The 20,697-nt window shown below is 43.5% G+C and overlaps 1 protein-coding gene across 3 annotated transcripts; it reads right to left on the bottom strand.

The window, feature by feature from the left end:
- Positions 1–330: 330 nt before the first annotated feature.
- Positions 331–20,193, bottom strand: ap4b1 (adaptor related protein complex 4 subunit beta 1). Of its 3 annotated transcripts, none has more exons than XM_068057045.1 (9): positions 20,145–20,193; positions 16,509–16,639; positions 11,264–11,411; positions 10,050–10,546; positions 7,840–7,923; positions 7,644–7,747; positions 6,833–7,040; positions 4,756–5,034; positions 331–2,344 (listed from the first exon to the last, which is right to left on the bottom strand). In XM_068057045.1, the coding sequence occupies exons 2-9, from the start codon at positions 16,636–16,638 to the stop codon at positions 1,929–1,931; spliced, it is 1,866 nt and encodes a 621-aa protein (XP_067913146.1). In that variant the 5' UTR covers position 16,639; positions 20,145–20,193; the 3' UTR covers positions 331–1,928. The 3 variants fall into 3 exon arrangements, with proteins under 3 accessions (XP_067913146.1, XP_067913144.1, XP_067913145.1); XM_068057043.1 differs by lacking the exon at positions 20,145–20,193 and adding an exon at positions 19,723–20,136; XM_068057044.1 differs by lacking the exon at positions 20,145–20,193 and adding an exon at positions 19,253–19,659.
- Between the last annotated feature and the right edge of the window lie 504 nt (positions 20,194–20,697).

Raw genomic sequence — 20,697 nt, forward strand, 5'->3', positions numbered from 1 at the left:
GCAATAAATCTTTACCCTACAAAAGGAGCTCAGTATTCTTTTGGTTTTTCAGTTCTGAAGAAGGGTCTTGTGCCCAAAGCATTAAATTATCTTTTCTCTTTCCTCACGTTGACAGGCCTGCTGTGTGTTTCCAGCATTTTCTATTTTACATTTTCCAGCAAAGGATGCTCTGCCCACTGCTGTGATCTTAATGGCTTATGTTAAACTTTTCAAGTTTGATTGTGCAGATTCTCAGTTAACTGCAAAGTTTAATTGGAAGTTGTGGTAGGTCACTTATCTCTCCCCTTCACCAGAAACTGGAGGGAACTAAAAGAAGACGGGAGATTAAAAGCGGGTATGTTGCATGTTTATTTAAATAAGCTCTTCCTGTGGTCTGTTCCTTCCTGCTCCTGCAATTAAAAAACAAAGTGCACACAAATTTCACAATGTGCTTACTGAGGCACTTCTAGCAAATTATTTCTTTTTAGTCAAGTAACTTTCCAACCTCAACTCAAAAACACATGCAGCAGGTCACACAAAGAGTACTGTTTCTTTTGTAAATAATGGTATCTGAAAGATCACAAACACACCTTTCTAGTAAAATCCTTACATAAACTTTGGATGAAGGATTCAGAATTCTCCATTCCCCACAGTTGCTCACAGTACAGAATCATGTTTATATAAATGGTTCCTGGGATTGTACCTGAATACAAATACATTCCAACTATATTCTTGGCACATTATCAAATGCACTGGCTCTTAAAGCTTCTTTCGTAGGACAATTTTGTCCCAAATGGTAGGAGTGCCATCGGAGACAAGTTCACAAGTAAACAACCCAGCAGGCGTGTTGATGGAGATACTGAAATCTGCCATGGCTGTGGATTTCACTGGGTGTCTCTGACGATGGAAAATGCCAGTGACCCCATTAAGCCAAGTGACTGAACAGGTGTCTAGCTTGCAGTCTGGGTTCTGGCAGAGGTCAGCCTGCCAGTACACTCAGCAAATGCATGCATTGCTGGTTTGTACAAATTTCCACACCGGGGTCATCTGCAACCAGATCAACTAGGTCACCACCGAGTATCTAATGGAATTGCCTCAATTACAGAACACCTTCTGTTGGAAAAGGCTCGGTATGCAAGTGACACAGGCCTCCAAGCTGTCACTACTATAGATGAATACAAATTGTATATCTGTTTATATACAGAGTACAAAACCAATACTATTTCCATTGATACAACTAAGGAGCAATCAGTTTAGTTGTTGTCCCTCTACATCACAAACTGAAGGATCAAACTGGAATATCCCTAGTCTGTTTGGCCCTCGCTGAGCCATGCATTTAGCTACAAAGCCATCCAAGGTACTACTTTAGAATGTTAATATACATCTGTACAATTTGAGTTAATGTCAGCTTAACTCATTGGTAGCCCTTTCTTCTCTCAAAGAGCAGGGGAGTGCTCCTGATACCCTGGCCAACATCATCAAGATAGATTAAGTAGTCAAGCATCTCATTTGCTTGCTTTCTGCTTGTTTTCCTTTATAAAAAGTGACAGCAAGCCCAAAATACCACATTGGAACGTCAAGTGAACAGCTTATAAATGAATGTATCAGCTTCCAATGAGAAGTTTTTTTGCCTTGGCTGCATATGCACATTAACAACTGCAGGTCCAGGAACTAAGCTCATGTAGAATTTTGAGTGAAATGCTTACGGGCCTCACTATTAATTAGCTTCACCAATGCATCTGTCATTGCAAAAATAAAATTGTGTTTATAAAATGCTTTACCACATCAAAACATTTCAGAACTGCTTTACACAATGAATCACTTTTACAGTCCAGTCATGTCAGCAACTATTTTGCTCCACCAACATCTTATACGAGATAAAAGGTGGACATGGTTTTATCGCAGTGAGAACAGCATTCTTCTGGAGCAGTTACTGGTGTATTTAAGGTCTAACTTTCAGTCCCATCCAAGGCCTGTATCACAGACTTAACAATAGTGATTAAACTGTTGAGAAGCTCTTCGCTGCTATTCTCCTGCTTAATGGTAACTTGCATATCCTTCTTGCCCTTTGCAATTAATAGTTCAATTAGAAACGGTGACCCAGTCTCATTTCTGGCAAACAGATAGGCCTTCCAGGGCTGCGCTCCTGCTCGGCTAATTGCAACAGGCTGGATGTGAACAAACTGAAAGGCAGACTGAATGGCATCAGGGCATGGGTCTGTGTGCCAATCCACAGTCACAACTTTAGCAGCTTCCAAACGCGTCCAGTGCTCCTCAAACTGCTCTGGTGACAGTCGGGCATTGCTCTCCAAACTGACTAATCCAGAGTCCAGGACTATCTCTTCACTTTGTTCTGGGTTTGAGTCTTTGTAGAAATGAGAACACAGAGTTACACAGGGCACTTTCAACAAAAAAAAAAATACAGCAGAATATACAAACTAAAAGCTGTATCTCTAAACTAAACTAATGCAAAACAAAGCACATTATTGGACAGAAAATGCCTTTTTGATCCTCTCCTGAAGGCAGCTCAAGGAGCTTTTGGTACCTTGTCAAAGTAGACATTCTTTGTGCATGTGCCAGTGAATGTCAGCAAGATATTCAACTATAGGAGGAATCACAGCTAAACCCCTTCTTCACCTGAAGACCACACACAAGTACTATTCCAACAGGAGTCAATGGATAGTGATCAGCAGATCTTTTGCCCACCTTAGCACAGGGCTACATCCTACATGCTGCCCCAACTGTAATCAGCTAACTCAGCATAGGCAAATCAAATCTGGGACTTTCTCGTCTATAAAGTTTAATACTATATGGATGCCACCACTCCCCACTAGACTTTTGGAGCAGTGGACATTGTAAAACAAGACATTTTCTTACTGTAAACTTCACCTGTAAAATATTCCATACACAACTGTAGCAGGATGCATTAAAAAGTACATGGTGCCACAGGACATCAACACGTCAGACAGCTGAGCCATGCTGTTACTGAGTTTCTATGTATATTGTCATGCAAACCACCACCCCCACTCAGCCAAGAATGAGGCACATTAATTTTGTCATATGAATACTGATTTCAAACTGTTGCTGGAGCAAGGAAATGACTTGTTAAACAGGTCAGCCGCAGCTGGAAAAAAACATTTGCAAACTAACAGACAGTGCTTGGAGGGATAAAGAGGCTATTCCCTGCTCCAATTTAACCAACAATGAACTTTGAACACCAGGTGTTGTGTGTAAGAGGAGACATTCCAGGGTCGGCTAAGACAAGAGTCCACAAACAGACGTGGTCAGACCAGCTAGTCACATGACTAACCTGCTTGGCAACCTGGGTTTTTCTGAATTGTACCAAGAGTTTGAACTGGAAAAAAGACTGTTTGTTCCTGGAGTGAGAAGACCTCTCCTGTCTGCTCCCATCTCTTTCTCACAAGCCTCTGGGCCCAATGAGGACACATGAACTTCAAGAGAGAAAAGTCTCTTACATCAAACAAGGTTTAAGAATAATACTGGGCCCCAACGAAAAGCAAGACTGACCTAAAATCAAGGACCTTACAGCGAGCTCAAAGAACAGTAACTAAAATCATCTTCAAATATTGCCTCAAACTTTTCCACTTTATTTCTTCTGCTCTTTTCTGTCTCTATCTGCATGTGTGTATCGTGTATGCATGCTAGCATGGGCGCGTTGCGTAGGTGTTACCTGAATTAGAGTTTAAAGTTTAATAAAGTTCAATCTTTTTTCTTTAAACCTAAGAAAGCCTGTTTGGCTAGTTTCTTTGCCTTATCATTGGAAGTTAGTGAACAAGGATTCACTAAGGGGGAGCAAAAAACACAGTGTATTTAAAATAAAACCGTGTTCCAGTAAGACCAGGTGAAGGCTGAGAAGGAACCCTAGACCCCTTTCTCACCTGTTCATAACAACCTGAACAGCACAAATACAACAATTCAGGCAGGAATGCCAAGTTAAAGCTACGCTACATCTGCACAAGAGCCACTGACAAAAACTAAAGCTACACCTGCTCCACACTTAAGTGTTTGCGAGAGTGAAGGAGTTTGCAAAAGGCCTCTTTCAGCAATACTGTGTGCAGAAGCACAGGATAAATGCATTTATCAGTCCCTTAGTCAATCACTTGCTGTTATTGGTCTCAGTGTGGTGGACCATTACTGATTCTGACCTCTGTAAAAGGTAAACGTTGATCAAATTAAACATTGCTTAAACTTATACAAGGGCTTATGCAGCTGATGGAGAATGACTAAGCAGAATTACTTGTCTGGTGAGATTCCTCTTGCTAGTTTATTTATTTTAACAGTAAATGTATTGTCAAACAGGCTTAAAATTTCATACTTGGAGCATTTTTTCCTAAAGTTAAACTGAAACACTGCCCTTTTGTTGACAGTAGTGAACTAATGATAAGAACTTGCATTTACAGATAACTCAAGTGAAAGATATTTCAAAGCATTTTTGCAAGAATGTGAATTTGGCACTGAACTGTGGTGAATTCGGTGGCTGAACTGAAAGCATAGTCCAAGAGATAGAACTTTAACAGTTTTTGATGGCAGTGAGAGAAATAGAAAGGCAATGTGATGGTAGGAGGGAGTTCCGAAGGGCAGGTCACAGCAAATGAAGGAATCAGCAATAGTGCAATGTCAGAAGTGGAAGGTCGGAAGGGCTAGGACACACAGATGGAAAACAAAACAACTCTAATGCATTGATGCCATGCCATAATAAAGGAGGTTGATTAGCATACAGTTCAGGCCTGGACCAAGACTGTTATAACTCCTTACCTGTCTCATCTGATTTTACTGCTGATACCTGCAGGATTTCTAAGGAAACCCCTTTCTGTGCTGTTAAGCAACTCCATTGTTCTCGACCATAGATTGGTATCAGTGTGTTAAAGTCTTTTGCCCAAGCACTGACTGCCTCATTGGCTTGACCACCTATTACACCCAAGGATGGATCAGATCTCGGCCCACAGACTACTCGCTTGACCTCTTCAACTCCTTGCTGAAGCAGCCGATAATACAGCAGCCCACGATCACGCACGGCCATATCAAGCTCCTCCTCTGTCAAAAGAAATCAACAAATGTCTGCAGTGAGAAAAACAGCAAATGACGTGGTTAATCTTAGAAAACCCACAGTTGATTCGTAAATACACTACCTAGCTGAAATTGAACCATAAGTCCAACAAGGTCTCAGATTTGATCACCAGTTTGTACTGAAACAGCTAGCCTAAGACATGCAGTAGTCTGGTGAGAAATCAGCATTGGCTATGACATTCTCTGTCATCAAATGCTGTCTATGCTCACATAGAAAGTCGCTAAAGCTAAATGCTGGAAAACAGCTGACATCTATGGATGAGTCATGTAAACTCAAGGTTCACTTGAATTTATCTAGCCAGTAACTGAACTACCAGAAAGGTCGCACATTTGATTCCCAGTATGAAGAGTTCACTGATGTCAAGGCAGTGATAAGGCTACTACAATTCATTTCTGTGTCACGAAGGGCAAAAAAAGTAATTCAGAAAGTACATCTTGGGTGAGAATAGGATCAGGTTTGGCTGTGCAGCTCCTACATTTGAATAGGCCGTCAACATTCACATGAATAAGTGTATTCTGGGCAAAGTACTGGAGGGTGACCAGTACCTGTGGAGCCAAAGAAGACATCAATGGCTTCTGGAGGGTAAAGGAGAAAATTGGCAGGGAAAGCTAAAAGTTTGAAAAGCAAAAAAATGTCAACAGGTATCAATTAAGATTTAAGAAATTACAACCTGAAATTCGTAGAAACCTCAAGCATAACTTGCTTATTCTGAATAACACACCAGCACGCATCAGGAAAACTTCAGTGTTTATTGCAACAGGAATAAAATAATTTTTAGAGGTACAACCCTTCCATGGTACTCCTCCCAATGTCATTTAAGAATTACATGATCATTAAAATAATGATTACCATTTAAGGAATAACCTTCCAGTTCCCATGTAGACTGGTCATTTTGGGTTTCTTCCTCTCCAGGCCAGGCCAGCCCAGTGAGCGTGCAGCTGACCGGACAGATGGGTGGTTTTTCTGGGCTTGGGTGCTTCAGGTATCTCCAAGTCTGATTCAAAGTTGCAAACCTGGTCAAACTGCATTGAGCTCTTTTTTGGGACTAAGGCAACCGTTGGTGTTGTGGCTGAAGCAGGCCACAGGGAAAGAGACTTGAAATTCACTGTTTTTACCTGACTAGTAATGAAGTTTTCCATAACTATGTACTTCTTTTTACACCAAGAGTGAGTGAAGTACTGTGAATAAAACTGCTCTCCTTATGCTTTGTAGCCCTTTTAACTACTTTGAAATCACAAAAGGCAGCCAACACATTGCTTCACCCTTTGTCTCACAACTGGTTGCTGCCCTTGCATATCTCAAAATACAGACTCATCTATTAAGATTGCCAACAATGTGAAGCTTCACATCTACAGAACACCCAAAAACACCCCCGCATCAAGTATCTCAAATTTTCTAAACAGTACCTTCCCCTTCTTCCCCCAGTACACACCCCACAACCGTGTCTCAATTAGACATGGCTGCAAGTAACAAAAGACACCAATTTGCAACTGCCATCCGACACAATCCCTTAATAATGAAGTGGAAACTAGTGCAGAGTTGTGCACCTGTGATAATTTCCAGCTGCAATCATCTTACAGAATCTTCAACTCAACCCCCTACTTGACTCTCATATTGACCAATGGCCACCGATGCCAGGCATCCATAGGACCAAACTCCAAGCAGGAGTTAGGGCTTTAGGGACAGGAAGGGAGGAAACTGTCATTCCTCTCCCCACATCACACAGAGCTATCCCTAACCTTCTGTCATTAGCGCAATCCATACCGATAACATAATGCAGCAGTCTGCCCAGCATGTCTTGACATTCAGCTGGGCGGCTCAAGAACAGGCGCACCATCGCTGTGAGCAGCTCCAGTTTCACTGCCGCAGAGGTCTCCATTTTCACACTGTCCACAAACTCCTCCAAGACATAGGGAGCATTGGGAACCTGCTCTCCGTGCAGCCCAAGGAGCCAGATTAAGGCCTGCTTCCCCTGATTGGTGAGGGGAGGTGGGTGGAAGGGAGAAAAGAGAGGCAGAGTTAGTTAATTAGTTTAGAAAAGAAACATTCCCCGAAGCATTATTTTTAATCCTGCATGTCTCCATGTTTTCCTGCAGCATCTTGCTCAAACACTATTCATTTTTTGAGTCCACAAAGTGTGTTTTGGTAAGCTATTTGATCATGGGGGTATCACAGTTGAACCCAATCTTGATCTTATCTGACATTCACATGGATTCCAAGAGGCTATTGGATAGTGAACAGAAGAGGGAATCCTGGCTCACTGTTTCACTCCCATCCACTCGCCCTCCTCCAACCTGGGGATAACAAGTCCAAAGGCATCAAACTGACTGAGATTGGTTAAATTTTTGAACTGGGGATGTTCTAGGTCATAGTATCATAACGGCACAGAAGGAGGCCATTCGGCCGAGTCCATGCTGGCTCTCTGCAGAGCAATGCAATCAGTCCAATTCCCTGGCTCTATCCGTATAGCCCTGTATGGTCTGCATGGTTCAGTACCTAGACACAAAGTGAATGCCTAGGTAGGTCATCGTAAGTCTTAAAAGCAAAAACTGCTACCTCATCCCTGTTAATCTACCTCACTGTCTTGAATGTTCTCCTCGCACCCTGGTAGTGCCTGGCATACAGTCGTTGTACACTGGGGACACAGCCATACAAGGTCACGAAATGTTTGAATGACAGCTGAAGACAGCGAGAGAGAGAGAGAGAGAGAGATTAGTTTAATACTGATAAATATGAGCAAATGGCTGATGGAAACTGGAAGAGTGCTGTACCTGAAGTAATATGTTCCTGCTTGAGGCCCAGCAGCCCTGTCAAAATAACCACACACTTTTCACTGTATGTCCGTGCAATTCGACCTAGGAAACACAACATATAATTAAAGAGATGGAGAAGTTCCCTGTACCATTCTTCAGAAGATGTACTTTCCATAATAGCTTCTGTTACATATTAACTGTAAAACACTAGTTACAACATTTGTACCATCTGTCTGAAGTTCTCTTTTAGTCAGCAGGATAAGGGCTAAAATAAACTTAAGCTCCGTCAATAGCTCAGGTGTTTACAGCAGTGCATAGTCGAGCTGTACAAACCGAGAGTTTCCAGCTTTGATCCCCAGTCTGTGCTGAATCTCAACTAGAGACATATTTAAGGTTGCCAAAACTGGACCAAGTGTCCATGAAAGAGAGAGGCGGGAGAAAGCAAGGGCAGGATCCAGTGACCCCCCACTGGAAATGATGATGCAGACATTCGGTAAATGTTGGGTAGCAGAAGAACTGGGGTTGGTGGTAATGCACCTGCCAATTGACACTTTCTACTGAGGCTCACATAAATAGCTCAGCCACCTGCAAGAGGTACCAGAGGGTGACCCCACTAGCAAACAGCCTCCTTAAATGTGTGTGTGGGGGGGGGGGGGGGGGGGGCAGAATATTAGCAGGAATAAAAGAAAAGGGAGGGAAGAAGATATGCCATGTGAGCTCCAATACAATAATAGAGAAGGAAGTCCAGTTCAGTCAATCGTTCAGCGTGTTACTGCAGGCGTTATGGTACTAAGCTAAATAGACAAAGAATGGGCAAAGGCCTGATCACGTATACAGTGCTGTGTCCAATACTGGTCCATGAGAAGTAAAGGAAACACTCATGTAGTGTCCTTAGCAGCTGTGGGAAAATACTGGAGAGAATCAGGCTTTTCAGCTTACAGAGGAGAGTAGGGCAAGGGAACACAGGTTCAAACTAGTAACAGTAAGTTTAGGACTGATGTCAGAGTTAGAGTGCTCCACACATGGAACAGACACACAGATATAGTAGAGGAAGCAAAAGACTAGAATTGCTTAGAAAGTAATTCAATGCTTCAATGAGGAGAACTGTAGGTTTCTCCACTGATCGGCCAAATTACCCCCCCTTAACTATAATTATCTTGCAATTTATTTATTTAGAGATACAGCACCGAAACAGGCCCTTCGGCCCACCGAGTCTGTGCCGACCAACAACCACCCATTTCTACTAACCCTACAGTAATCCCATATTCTCTACCTACCTACCTTAGGGGCAATTTACAACGGCCAATTTACCCATCACCTGCAAGTCTTTGGCTGTGGGAGGAAACCGGAGCACCCGGCGAAAACCCACGCGGTCACAGGGAGAACTTGCAAACTCCGCACAGGCAGTACCCAGAATCGAACCCGGGTCCCTGGAGCTGTGAGGCTGTAGTGCTAACCACTGCGCCGCCGCCTCCAGAGCTTAAAAAACACTTCACCAAATCTGTGATGCAACTCAGAGACCTTGTTACCAAATGAATACATTTCAGTCAAGGAACTGAACTTCAGAATTCACCAAGTTGGCAGACATACAAGCACCATAAATCACAACACTATATTTACACCAGAATAGCAGCATCAAAGTCCTGTGAAGAGTGACAATATATAACTCAGCAGCACCACCATCAGGAACTTCCTGGTACAAATTGAAATGGAATCAAATAGTGTGATCCTTACTTAGTGAACACGGGTGGTGAATGTGTTGACCATTAGTCACAGGATGCAGTGGCAAGTGCCTGCAATCCAGATGCTGAGAGGCTGAGGTTGCAGGATTTTCATAATCAGGAGTTTTGGGCTGTACCTTTCCGCACAACATCAGCATCCGCATGGTGTTTCCCAGAAGAACCTAGGGTCACCAAGGAGGGGTGAACCTGCCCTGGTCAGAAATACAGCAGGTCAAGGACCCCCCTCCTTACCCAGTGCTGTGGCACAGTAGTGGGATCGCACCAGTTATTAGATGATGCAGTGTACCCTGGCCAATGCAATGGGACACAGCTTTTTCTCATTCTTAGCTTAACAAAAAACATGGCCCTCAGATAAACTTGTATTGTATTTGACCTCAGTATAAATTAGTATACTATGAATGTTTTAGGCAATTATCCAATTAGGTCTGGAGAATAGCAGAATTGGGCTATAATGTATGAACATGCAAAGTAGATGATATCTTTCACCTATATTTAAAATGGCCATCTGGGCTAGCTCTACAGAAACATCAGTGCAGTAGGTCTGAAGCTCCTCAAGTATCTGCTGGACATTCTCATCATTCACCAGGTCCCGCAGGATCTCCATCTTCTGGTATTTGATGTAATTTGGCTCAGAGTACGTGCAGAAGAACTTCTTGTAGTGGCCACTGAAATGTCCAGGCAAGCTACGAAGGATCTCCCGTGTATGACACAAGCCCAGGAAACACAGCTCGTGGCATTCAGAGGTGCAGATAGCCAGTAACTGTCCTTTAATGCGTTCTAGAATGTCCATCTGCACATTAGGGAAATCTTCGGACAGGAGGAGGAAAAGTTTGGTGGTCGCCATGACAACGCTAGGCTGACTGCTCTTGAGAAAACCATCAAGTATATTCAGAATAGTGAACACTTCGTCTTCAGTTCGGGTCTTGTAGCGAACCAAGAACGCCAGCACTTCACTCTGTCCCCAGTGATCCAAGTCTTTCATTCTAAACAAATAAATAAATTGAAGTAATATTCCTCAGTGAAAATGCTCCAGTCCTTTTCCTACTCACCCCACAATCCAAAACATTGCCCTTCTTGACTGAAAGCACAAACTTGTGCTGGGGTATTGTCTTCAATACTTCACCCAAAGGTACCTAGATAATGATTGCTGACAGGCTGTTTTGTGAGCCTAATCCTGTCCTCACTCACACACATACTTCCCAGCAGCAACCGCCCGATCGCAATCTGGATTAGAAACCTTCTGCCCAGACTAGATTAGATAGTCAGTCTTGTTCCTGACGACTATCCAATGACTAATTGATTGTATCAATGCCTGTGAATGATCAGGCTCTGCTATATGCCCTTGTTCCCACCAAGCTGCCTGTGGTTTCAATGTCTTGGTGCAGAAATGAAGAATGGGTAGTTAAGCAGACATTAGAAGGGGTAAACAGTGCAGCATAAAATCTGCACCTTCAAGACAGCAGGGAAGAGAATGGGATGGGGGAAAATATCATCTCTCCATCACCCGAGAAGGTAGCCTGGAAAATGATGCCAGGACCTGTGAAGCAATTCTTCATTTTACTTGGATATTATTCTTCATTTCCACCATTTATACAGAGACTACTGCAGTGCTCCAGTAAGAGAATACTGGACAGCAGCAGGAGCAGCAAAGTTCTCACACACAACATTTAAAATGTGACAATGCAACAGAACAAACAAACCTATTTAAAAGGTGATGTGCTATTGGCTTGTTGATGACCACACCCCCTTCATGATGCAGGATTTCCTCCAACGCTCTCAAGCAGTTCACCATAACAATGGGATCTGAGTCACGCAGCATAGCGTACAGCTCATTTACCACTGCTCCATCTGTGGGGGGGGGGAAAAAAAAAAGGACACAAACGACACAACAATTTCAAATCTCTCCACCCTTCAGATTTCTATGACTTCTAATAAACACTAACTCCGAATAAAATAATTAGTATGAAGTAATATGCTGTGGTCTAAACCAGGCTTTGAATGAAATTCCTTTTTCCATCCTCCCACTTCAAGGATCACTAAATCTCAAATTAGTAGTGAGTAATGAGCCTGAATTAGTCAATAATCTAATGGGAAGGGAACATCTAGCTACCAGTGGCCATAATATAAATTCAATATTAGGTTTGAGAGGGAGAAGGACAAGTCACATAACAAGGTTTTAAATTGAGGTAAAGTTGACTTTGGAGGGATGAGGCAGAATTGACCACAATAGCTTGGGCAGAACTATTAACAAACAAGTTTTTATACAACACCTCTAACAGAGTAAAATGTCTCAAGGCATTTTACAGGAGTATTATTAAACAAGATCTGACAATGAGCAACATAAGGAGATATTAGGGCACATGACCAAAATCTTCATCAATTGGTCAGGTTTTAAGAAGCGCCTTAAAGGCGGAATGGTGCAGGGAGGGTATACCAGAGCTTCAGGCCTTGGCAGCTGAAGGCGCAGCCACCAATGATTGGAGCGATTAAAATCAGGAATGCACAAGGCAGCCAGAATTAGAGGAGCACAGATATCTTGGAGGGTTATGGGGCTGGAGGAGATTACAGAAATGGAGAAGCAAGGCCATGGAGGGATTTGAAAACAAGGATGAGAATTTTAAAATGGAGGCATTGCTTAACTGGGAACCAATGCATGTCAGCGAGGATGGGGTGATCTGTAAATGGGCCTTGGTGCAAGTTAGGACAGGGGGAACAGAGTTTTGCATGACCTTACGTTTATGGAGAAAATGGGAGGCTGGCCAGGAGTGCGTTGAAATAGTCAAGTCTATAGGTAACAAAAGCATGGACAAGGGTTTCAACAGCAGATAAGCTGAGGTGGGGTGGAGTCAGGCGATATTACAGAGATGGAAATAGGTGGTATTAGTGATGATGCGTATATGCGGTCGGAAGCTCATCTTGGATAAAACTATAGATGAACAGTGGGAGGTGTTCAAAAAAGACCTGTACCCTTCTCTTAAAGGGTAAGAGCTCTACAAGTGTAATGAAATAACCTTGGCCAATAAAGGAAGTGAGAGATAGTATAAAACTAAAGAACGGGCTTATGCGAATGTAAAGAACAGTAGAGATGCTGCAGACTGAGAAAAGATATAAACAGCAAAGGGATACAAAGAAAGTGACAAGAGCGGTCAAACAAGGAATGAGAAAAAGCTTGCAAGGGATATCAAGGACAACACTAAAGGTTTTTACAAACATATTAAGTGAAGGAGGGAAACTAAGTAATGTAGTCAATTTAATAACAGCCACAGGTGATAAAGCAATTGAAAAATCAGGGAATGGCAACCTTACTAAATAGCTACTTTGTATTGGCCACAGTGGATGATGAGAATAAAGTACCAGAGGTACAAGAAAAAATAAAAATAAAACAAAGGAAGACCCGAATTAGGTTCAATGGAAGTAAAAAAAAATAGAAAAACTAATGAGATTAAAGATGGGCAAATCTCCTGGAACTAATGGTTTCAACCCCAATGGTAATGTCACTAGACCAGTATTCCAGAGCCCAGGCCAATGCTCTGGGGATAAGAGCAAAATACTGCAGATGCTGGAACTCTGAAATGAGAACAGAAAGTTCCAGAAATACTCAGCAGGTCTGGCAGCATCTGTGGAGAGAGAAACAGAGTTAACATTTTAGATGAAGGGTCACAGACCTGAAACGTTAACTCTGTTTCTCTCTCCACAGATGCTGCCAGACCAGCTGAGTATTTCCGGCACTTTCTGTTCTCATTTTAATGCTCTGGGGACATGGGTTCAAATCCCACCATAGCAGATGGTGAAACTTGAATTCAATTAATAAAAATCTGGAATTAAAAGCTAATCTAATGATGGCCATTTTTGATTGTTGCAAGAACCCAACTGGTTTACTGATGTCCTTTAGGAAAGGAAATCTGCCGTCCTTACCTGGTCTGGCCTACATGTGATTCCAGACCCACAGCAATGTGGCTGACTCTTAACTGCCCTCTAAAATGGCCAAGCAAGCCACTCAGTTGTATCAAACTGCTATGATGCCTAAGAATAGGAACAAAACCGGAAAGACCACCTAGCATCGACCTAGGCACCAGAAACAACAGCAGCAAACCCAGCCTTGTCAATCCTGCAAAGTCCTCCTTACTAACATCTGGGGGCTTGTGCCAAAATTGGGAGAACTGTCCCACAGACTAGTCAAGCAACAGCCTGACACTAACTGAATCATACCTTACAGACAATGTCCCAGGCACCACCATCATCATCCCCAGATATGTCCTGGCCCACCGGCAGGATAGACACAGCAGAGGTGGCAGGACAGTGGTATACAGTCGGGAGGGAGCTGCTCTGGGAGTCCTCAACATTTTGACTCCAGACCCCACGAAGTCTCATGGCATCAGGTCAAACATAGGCAAGGAAACCTCCTGATTACCACCTACCGTCCTCCCTCAGCTGATGAATCAGTGCTTCTCCATGTTGAACAACAACTGGAAGAAGCTCTGAGGGTAGCAAGGGCACAAAATGTACTCTGGGTGGGGGACTTCAATGTCCATCTCCAAGAGTGGCTCGGCAGCAGCACTACTGACTGAGCTGGCCGAGTCAGAAAGGACATAGCTGCTAGACTGGGTCTGCAGCAGGTGGTGAGAAAACCAAGAAGGAAAAACTACTTGATCTCGTCCTCACCAACCTACCTGTCGCAGATGCATCTATCCATGACAGTATTGCTTGGAGTGACCAGCTATAACACTGGCATCTACCCGGCATTGTGGAAAATTGCCCAGGTATGTCCTGTGCACAAAAAGCAGGACAAATACAACCCGGCCAATTACTACCCTATCAGTCTACTCCCGATCATTAGCAAAGTGATGGAAGGAGTCATCGACAGTGCTAGCGAGCAGTACTTGTTCAGCAATCACCTGCTCACTGACGCTTAGTTTGGGTTCTGCCAGGACCACTCAGCTCCTGATCTCATTACAGCCTTGGTCCAAATATGGACAAAAGAGCTGAACTCCAGAGGTGAGGTGAAAGTGACTGCCCTCGACATCAAGGCAGCATTTGACAGAGTACAGCATCAAGGAGCCCTAGCAAAACTGGACTCAATGGCAATCAGGGGGAAAACTCTCTGCTGGTTGGAGTCATATCTTGAACAAAGGAAGATGGTTGTGGTTGTTGGAGGTCAATCATCTGAGCTCCAGGACATCACTGCAGGAGTTCCTCAGGGTAGTGTCCTAGGCCCAACCATCTTCAGCAGCTTCATCAATGACCTTCCTTCAATCATAATGTCAGAAGTGGGGATGTTCACTGATGAATGCACAATGTTCAGCACCATTCACGACTCCTTAGATACTGAAGCAGCCTATGTCCAGACACAGCAAGACCTGGACAACATCCAGGCTTGGGCTGAAAAGTGGCAAGTAACATTCGTGTCACACAAGTGCCAGGCAATGACCATCTCAAACAAGAGAAAATCTAACCATCTCCCCTTGATTTTCAATGGCATTACCATTGCTTAATCCCCCACTATCAACATCCTACTGTGCGGGGGGGGAAATGTTACCATTGACCAGAAACTGAACTGTACCAGCTGCATAAATGCTGTGGCTACAAGAGCGGGTCAGAGGCTGGAAATTCTGCGGCTCGTAACTCACCTCCTGTTTCCCCAATGCCTGTCCATATCTACAAGGCACAAGTCAGGAATGTGATGAATACTCTCCACTTGCCTGGATGAGTGAAGCTCCAACAACACTCAAGAAGCTCGACACCACCCAGGACAAAGCCCGCTTGATTGGCACCCCATCCACCAACTTCAACATTCACTCCCTCCACCATCGATGCACAGTGGCAGCAGTGCGTACCATCTACAAGATGCACTGCAAATACTCACCAAGGCTCCTTCAATAGCACCTTCCAAACACACGACTTCCACAATCTAGAAGGACAAGGGCGGCAGATGCATGGGAACACCACCAACTGCAAGTTCCCCTCCAAGACACACACCATCCTGACTTGGAACTATATCACTGTTCCTTCACTGTCTCTGGGTCAAAATCCTGGAATTCCCTTCCTCACAGCACTGTGGGTGTCCCTACACCCCAAGGACTGCAGTGGTTCAAGAAGGCAGCTCACCACAACTTTCTCAAGGACAATTAGAGATGGGCAATAAATGCTGGCCTAGCCTGCAACGCCAACACCCCACGAACAAATAAAAAAACATTTGAGGATAGGAGAGTGGCTGAGCATTTGGACAAATATGAGCTGATCAGAGAGCCAACATGGACTTGTAAAGGGAAAGTCCTGTCTAACAGTTTGGTTGACTTTTTTTGAGGAGGCAATAAAAGTGGTAGATAAGAGACTGTCTATGGATCTTATTTATATAGACTTCCAGAAGGCATTCGATAAGGTTCCACATAAGAGACCGTCCATAAAAATAAAACCCATGGAACTGAAGGCAACCTATTGAGTCTAGGTCAATTGAAAAATTTGAAAACAGAGATCAACAGATTTTCTGTTAGCTACAGGTATTAAAAGTTACAGAACAAAAGCATGTAGGGAGCTAAGATGCTGATCAGCCACGATTTAATTTAATGGCACAATAGGCTCGAGGGGCTGAATGGCCTACCCTTGTTTCTCTCTCCTGCTGCCCACTAACTTGACAAAGATCAGGGATCATACTTAAAATCTTTCAGGTTAGTATGACTGAAGAACTGTTTATAGATTACAGTTCATCATGCACATCCTGATCTCACAAAAAGGAACCTGCAGTAAATGATATGCTTTCAGCCAAGTTGACCTATCCCCATTTAAAGATTTTTTTTAAAGAATCAAGTAACAAGACCATGAACAGGTAGATCTGATTATTTAAAACAAAAAACAATCTCCTTGAACATACTGCACCTTCACAAAAACATTCCAGAAATCTGTAAAATACATTTTTAATAAAAAGGGACAGAATGCTTTTGTATTTACCAACTTCTGTGTCTCCTTGAAGGGTCTGCATTTTAGCACATCCCAGGACTGCTGCTCGCCTGACGTAGGAAGCTTTATCTCTTAATCCATTCAATACTGGCTGTTGAATGTACTCACTTATACCAGGCATTCTAAACAAAACACAGAGATCACTCAATCAGACTCAGAGATTCTGTGCTTCCTCTCGTTACAGTTGCACAGTCCAGTTATTTCCCCAACCTTGAAGAATTAACCAGTAACTTTGGTACCCAAGTGATGCAGAATCTCTCATAGCAGTACCAGGTCCATGAAGTTACTCAGTTTGTAAAGCATCACCCACTGTTGTAAGAAATGGCTGTCTAACAACCATATAAAATCTTAAGAAAATAAATTGATCATAGAAATAGTGCGCTTTCTCACTCAGAAAGAAAGATTCTATAGCAGGCTGACAGACACAGGACAGTATAGTCCTGTTATCTCTGCTAAGGACATGACTCTAGCACAGGCTCTGAAAAAGACATTCCTAAAGCTGATAAGATGCAGCCTCATACCCTCTCTAGACAAGTGCCTGCAGAGTTTACAAACAGTACCTGATAAGCCACAAGATGACTTCAGGGACAGAGTGATGGACAGAGGAGGAGTTTACTTTGACTACCTGACCCTTGGTGATTGAGCATTTGGAATCTCACAAGTGATTGAAGTGGGAAACCCATCAGCCCTTAGAATCAAGTACATAAACAGGTGCTCAGGAGGGAAATCTTCAGTCTCCTTTAGAAAGGAGAGAGGAGAGCTTCCCAAAGTGGAGTCTTGCTGGCTTCTGCCTAACTTTGGTTACCTCAAGAAAGTTGAGGATCCCGAGGACCAAAGAGCCCACCACCACCTCACCTGCTTCATCCATCGGGGAGGCTGCCACCATAGTTTTGCCCCACTGTATGATCTGGGTTCGGTAAACTATTCAACCGGTTAAGGTTATCTGTCTTTTCTGTCTATTTCGCTTATGCATCATCATATTTAAACTGCTGCTTCTTACTAAACTAATTCAAAAGCATCTATGACTTCGACCCCCTTTTTTTGGGAGTATTCTGTGACTCCTGAACCAAATCTTACAGTTACCATCAGTCTGTTAGATGGATTCCACAACCCACCGCCCACTACCCCCCCCGCCAACTCTACTCATCCTCCCCACCCCAAGTTATGCATGGCATTATACTATAACTCCTTAAATCTGACGACACAAGCATAGATACCATCATACTGATTTTCTTCCTCCACCTCTCCACATGGTTCCCACATTTTCCCTTAAGATGTTGGCTCTTGCTGAAGTATGGAGCCGGCAGTCTCCAGCACTGCTCTCAAGTGGTCATTCTATATTTAACCAGCAGACGCTTCGTCTGAGGGGGAATGGAACTGCGAGATATGCAGCTCCGCACATTAACATTTAATATACATTAAAATTGTGAAAAAGCTAAGTTATTGATTTATTAGCAACCTTGATTCTAGTAATTGTTACTGATGCAGTATGTGATGAAATGAAGGCTTTCCTCCTACTCCTGTGCTGAAGCAGGCTTTTGCAGCACTTTGGGCTCTGGCAGTTCTGACCGTCAGCCATGACCTCACCCAGCTGGGTATTGTTCCTTTGTGGACTTAAGCTCTGGGTCTTGGTAGATTTTCAATCACAGTAAGCAGCACAGCCCAATCCAACTTTTGGCCTAAATCTCAAGGTTCCAACACTCACTTTGCATCCCAAGATTAATGTTGTAGGGATGGAGGTCATCAGCTGTGAAAATTTTTATTGGTTATGTGCTGCTTTTGATCAGGTACTTGAAAATAATAGCCCAACTGCCTAAATATTATACTTGCAAATGACTTGATAAGCACAACCAATTAAGGATAACATCGAGAGATGCTGTTACACTGAACTGGATAATTAGTATGCCATCGTGCATCTGTGGCAACAAAGATGCCTTTGCCACAGTTTCAGGAGACCAATGATTTCTCAGAGCCACTAAAGAAACAAAACAAATGAGTGGATTAGTGGACTGCATTGTGGAATAGTTAAGACTCCGGATATTCAATTTTAGGATCTGGGTGCATGTCAAGCACTGACTGATGGGATGGCTCTTAGCTGCAAGTTGCCTACACAGAATGACTACTGAGGAACATAGAAACATAATACACTGGTACCAAGAGGGACTTTTCTTCTATGTCTGGGACAGAGACATATTGTTGGAGCAGAGTAAAAGCAGCTTTAAATTGTGTTAACCATAATACCAGAGTTGGGATTGCATGATGCTGACACTGGACACATGAAATAGATAGGGCTTTGTATCACCATCTCCCTCATCCTTTATCGTGATTGGCACAGAACAAAATGCAGCTACATCAGGGCAGCAGTTACATTAGGCACCATTTTACTGCACTACAGAACCAGATGTAGCTGGCACATTTAAGTCAAATTTCATCCCAAAATAAGGAAAAACCCACAAGACTTTATTTAGTGATTAAGAGTTCATAGAACAGGAGTAGGCCATTCAACCCTCAAAGCTGTTCTGCCACTTAATCAGATCATGGCTGATCTGTATATCAACTCCATTTACTTTGATTTTAACCACATTTCATCTTTGGAGACTTGATAGCAAAATGGGAACAGTATTTATGAAGAACACATTTGCAATCTCACTAGATGTGGTGCACAAGAAAATCCTTCCCCCACAACACACAGACGAATGAAACGCTAGTAAGAGAGACTTGCATTTACTTAGCACCTTTCACAACTCAGCATGTCCCAAAGCATCTTACAGTCAATTAGGTACTTTTGAAGAATAGTCAGTGTTAGGTAGCAAATGCAGCAGCCAAGGTGCACACAGCAAGCTCCCACAAACAATGTGATAAAGATGAGATAATTCATTTTTGTGATGTTGATTGAGGGATAAATATTGGCCAGAACACCAGGGGAATCTCCCCTGCACTTCTTTAAAATAGTGTTGTGGGATCTTTTATGTCCGAGTGAGGGGGAAAACAGAGCCTCAGTTTAACAGGTCATCCTAAAGATAGCACCTCTGACAGTGCGCACTCTCTTAGTATTGCATTGAGAACATCAGCCTAGATTTCTATGCTCAAGTCTCTGGAGTGGGACTTGAACCCAGAACCTTCTGACTCGAGGCGAGAATGTTAACTAGGGGTGACACTCAAATTCAAATATACTTGCTCAAGAGCGGCACAGGTGTCGACAAACCTGAGGCTGCACATGCTTCTGAGAGCCAGCCCCCTGACCATGGGGTTGGGATCAGCGCAATCTTTCCTCAGAGTATTGATGGCCAGAAGCGCTAGGTTGGGTTTCAGAGCAGCATACGTGCACATGTACAAATAGACCAGCTTCTTCTGCACGATGTCCACGGTGGCGCTGGCCTTCACCATCTCCATAAAGAGAGCGGAGACGTCCAGCCCCTGGCTCATGTACCGGATCACTCTCAGCACCACATTCCTGTAGCGGAGCCTATCGGCCTGGATACTGGGGTTGGACAAGCTCCGCCTCAGCTCCTTCACCGTATCCTCGGAGCCGTAATACGGCATGACCCAACTAACTCAAAGGCCACACAAAATCTATCAACCAACTCCGGGTGCCCAGCACTGCCGCTGCCACCAACTTTAACCCACCTCTCCGAACACAGCACCTAATTCTGCAATCTCATTGGCCCGCCCGGCCAGTAAAACGGACCTCCATTGGTCCTTAAGAAAAATCAACGAGTACTAGGCGCAGCCAAGAGTGTTCGCCATACCTTTACTGCCCCCTCCTGGCTGGAGATTATATTTACCCGAAAGGTTAATTCTGTTGCTTAAATGAAAGCAAATTACTGCAGATGCTGGAAATCTGAAATCAAATCTGAGAGATGGCAAATGGAGTTTAATGCGGAAAAGTGCGAGGTGATTCACTTTGGAAGGAGTAACAGCAATGCAGAGTACTGGGCTAATGGGAAGATTCTTGGTAGTGTAGATGAACAGAGAGATCTTGGTGTCCAGGTGCATAAATCCCTGAAGGTTGCTACCCAGGTTAATAGGGCTGTTAAGAAGGCATATGGTGTGTTAGCTTTTATTAGTAGGGGGATCGAGTTTCGGAGCCACGATGTCATGCTGCAGCTGTACAAAACTCTGGTGAGGCCGCACCTGGAGTATTGCGTGCAGTTCTGGTCACCGCATTATAGGAAGGATG

The sequence above is a fragment of the Heterodontus francisci genome, chromosome 25 (genome assembly GCF_036365525.1).
Source record: "Heterodontus francisci isolate sHetFra1 chromosome 25, sHetFra1.hap1, whole genome shotgun sequence".
Lineage (NCBI taxonomy): Eukaryota > Metazoa > Chordata > Chondrichthyes > Heterodontiformes > Heterodontidae > Heterodontus > Heterodontus francisci.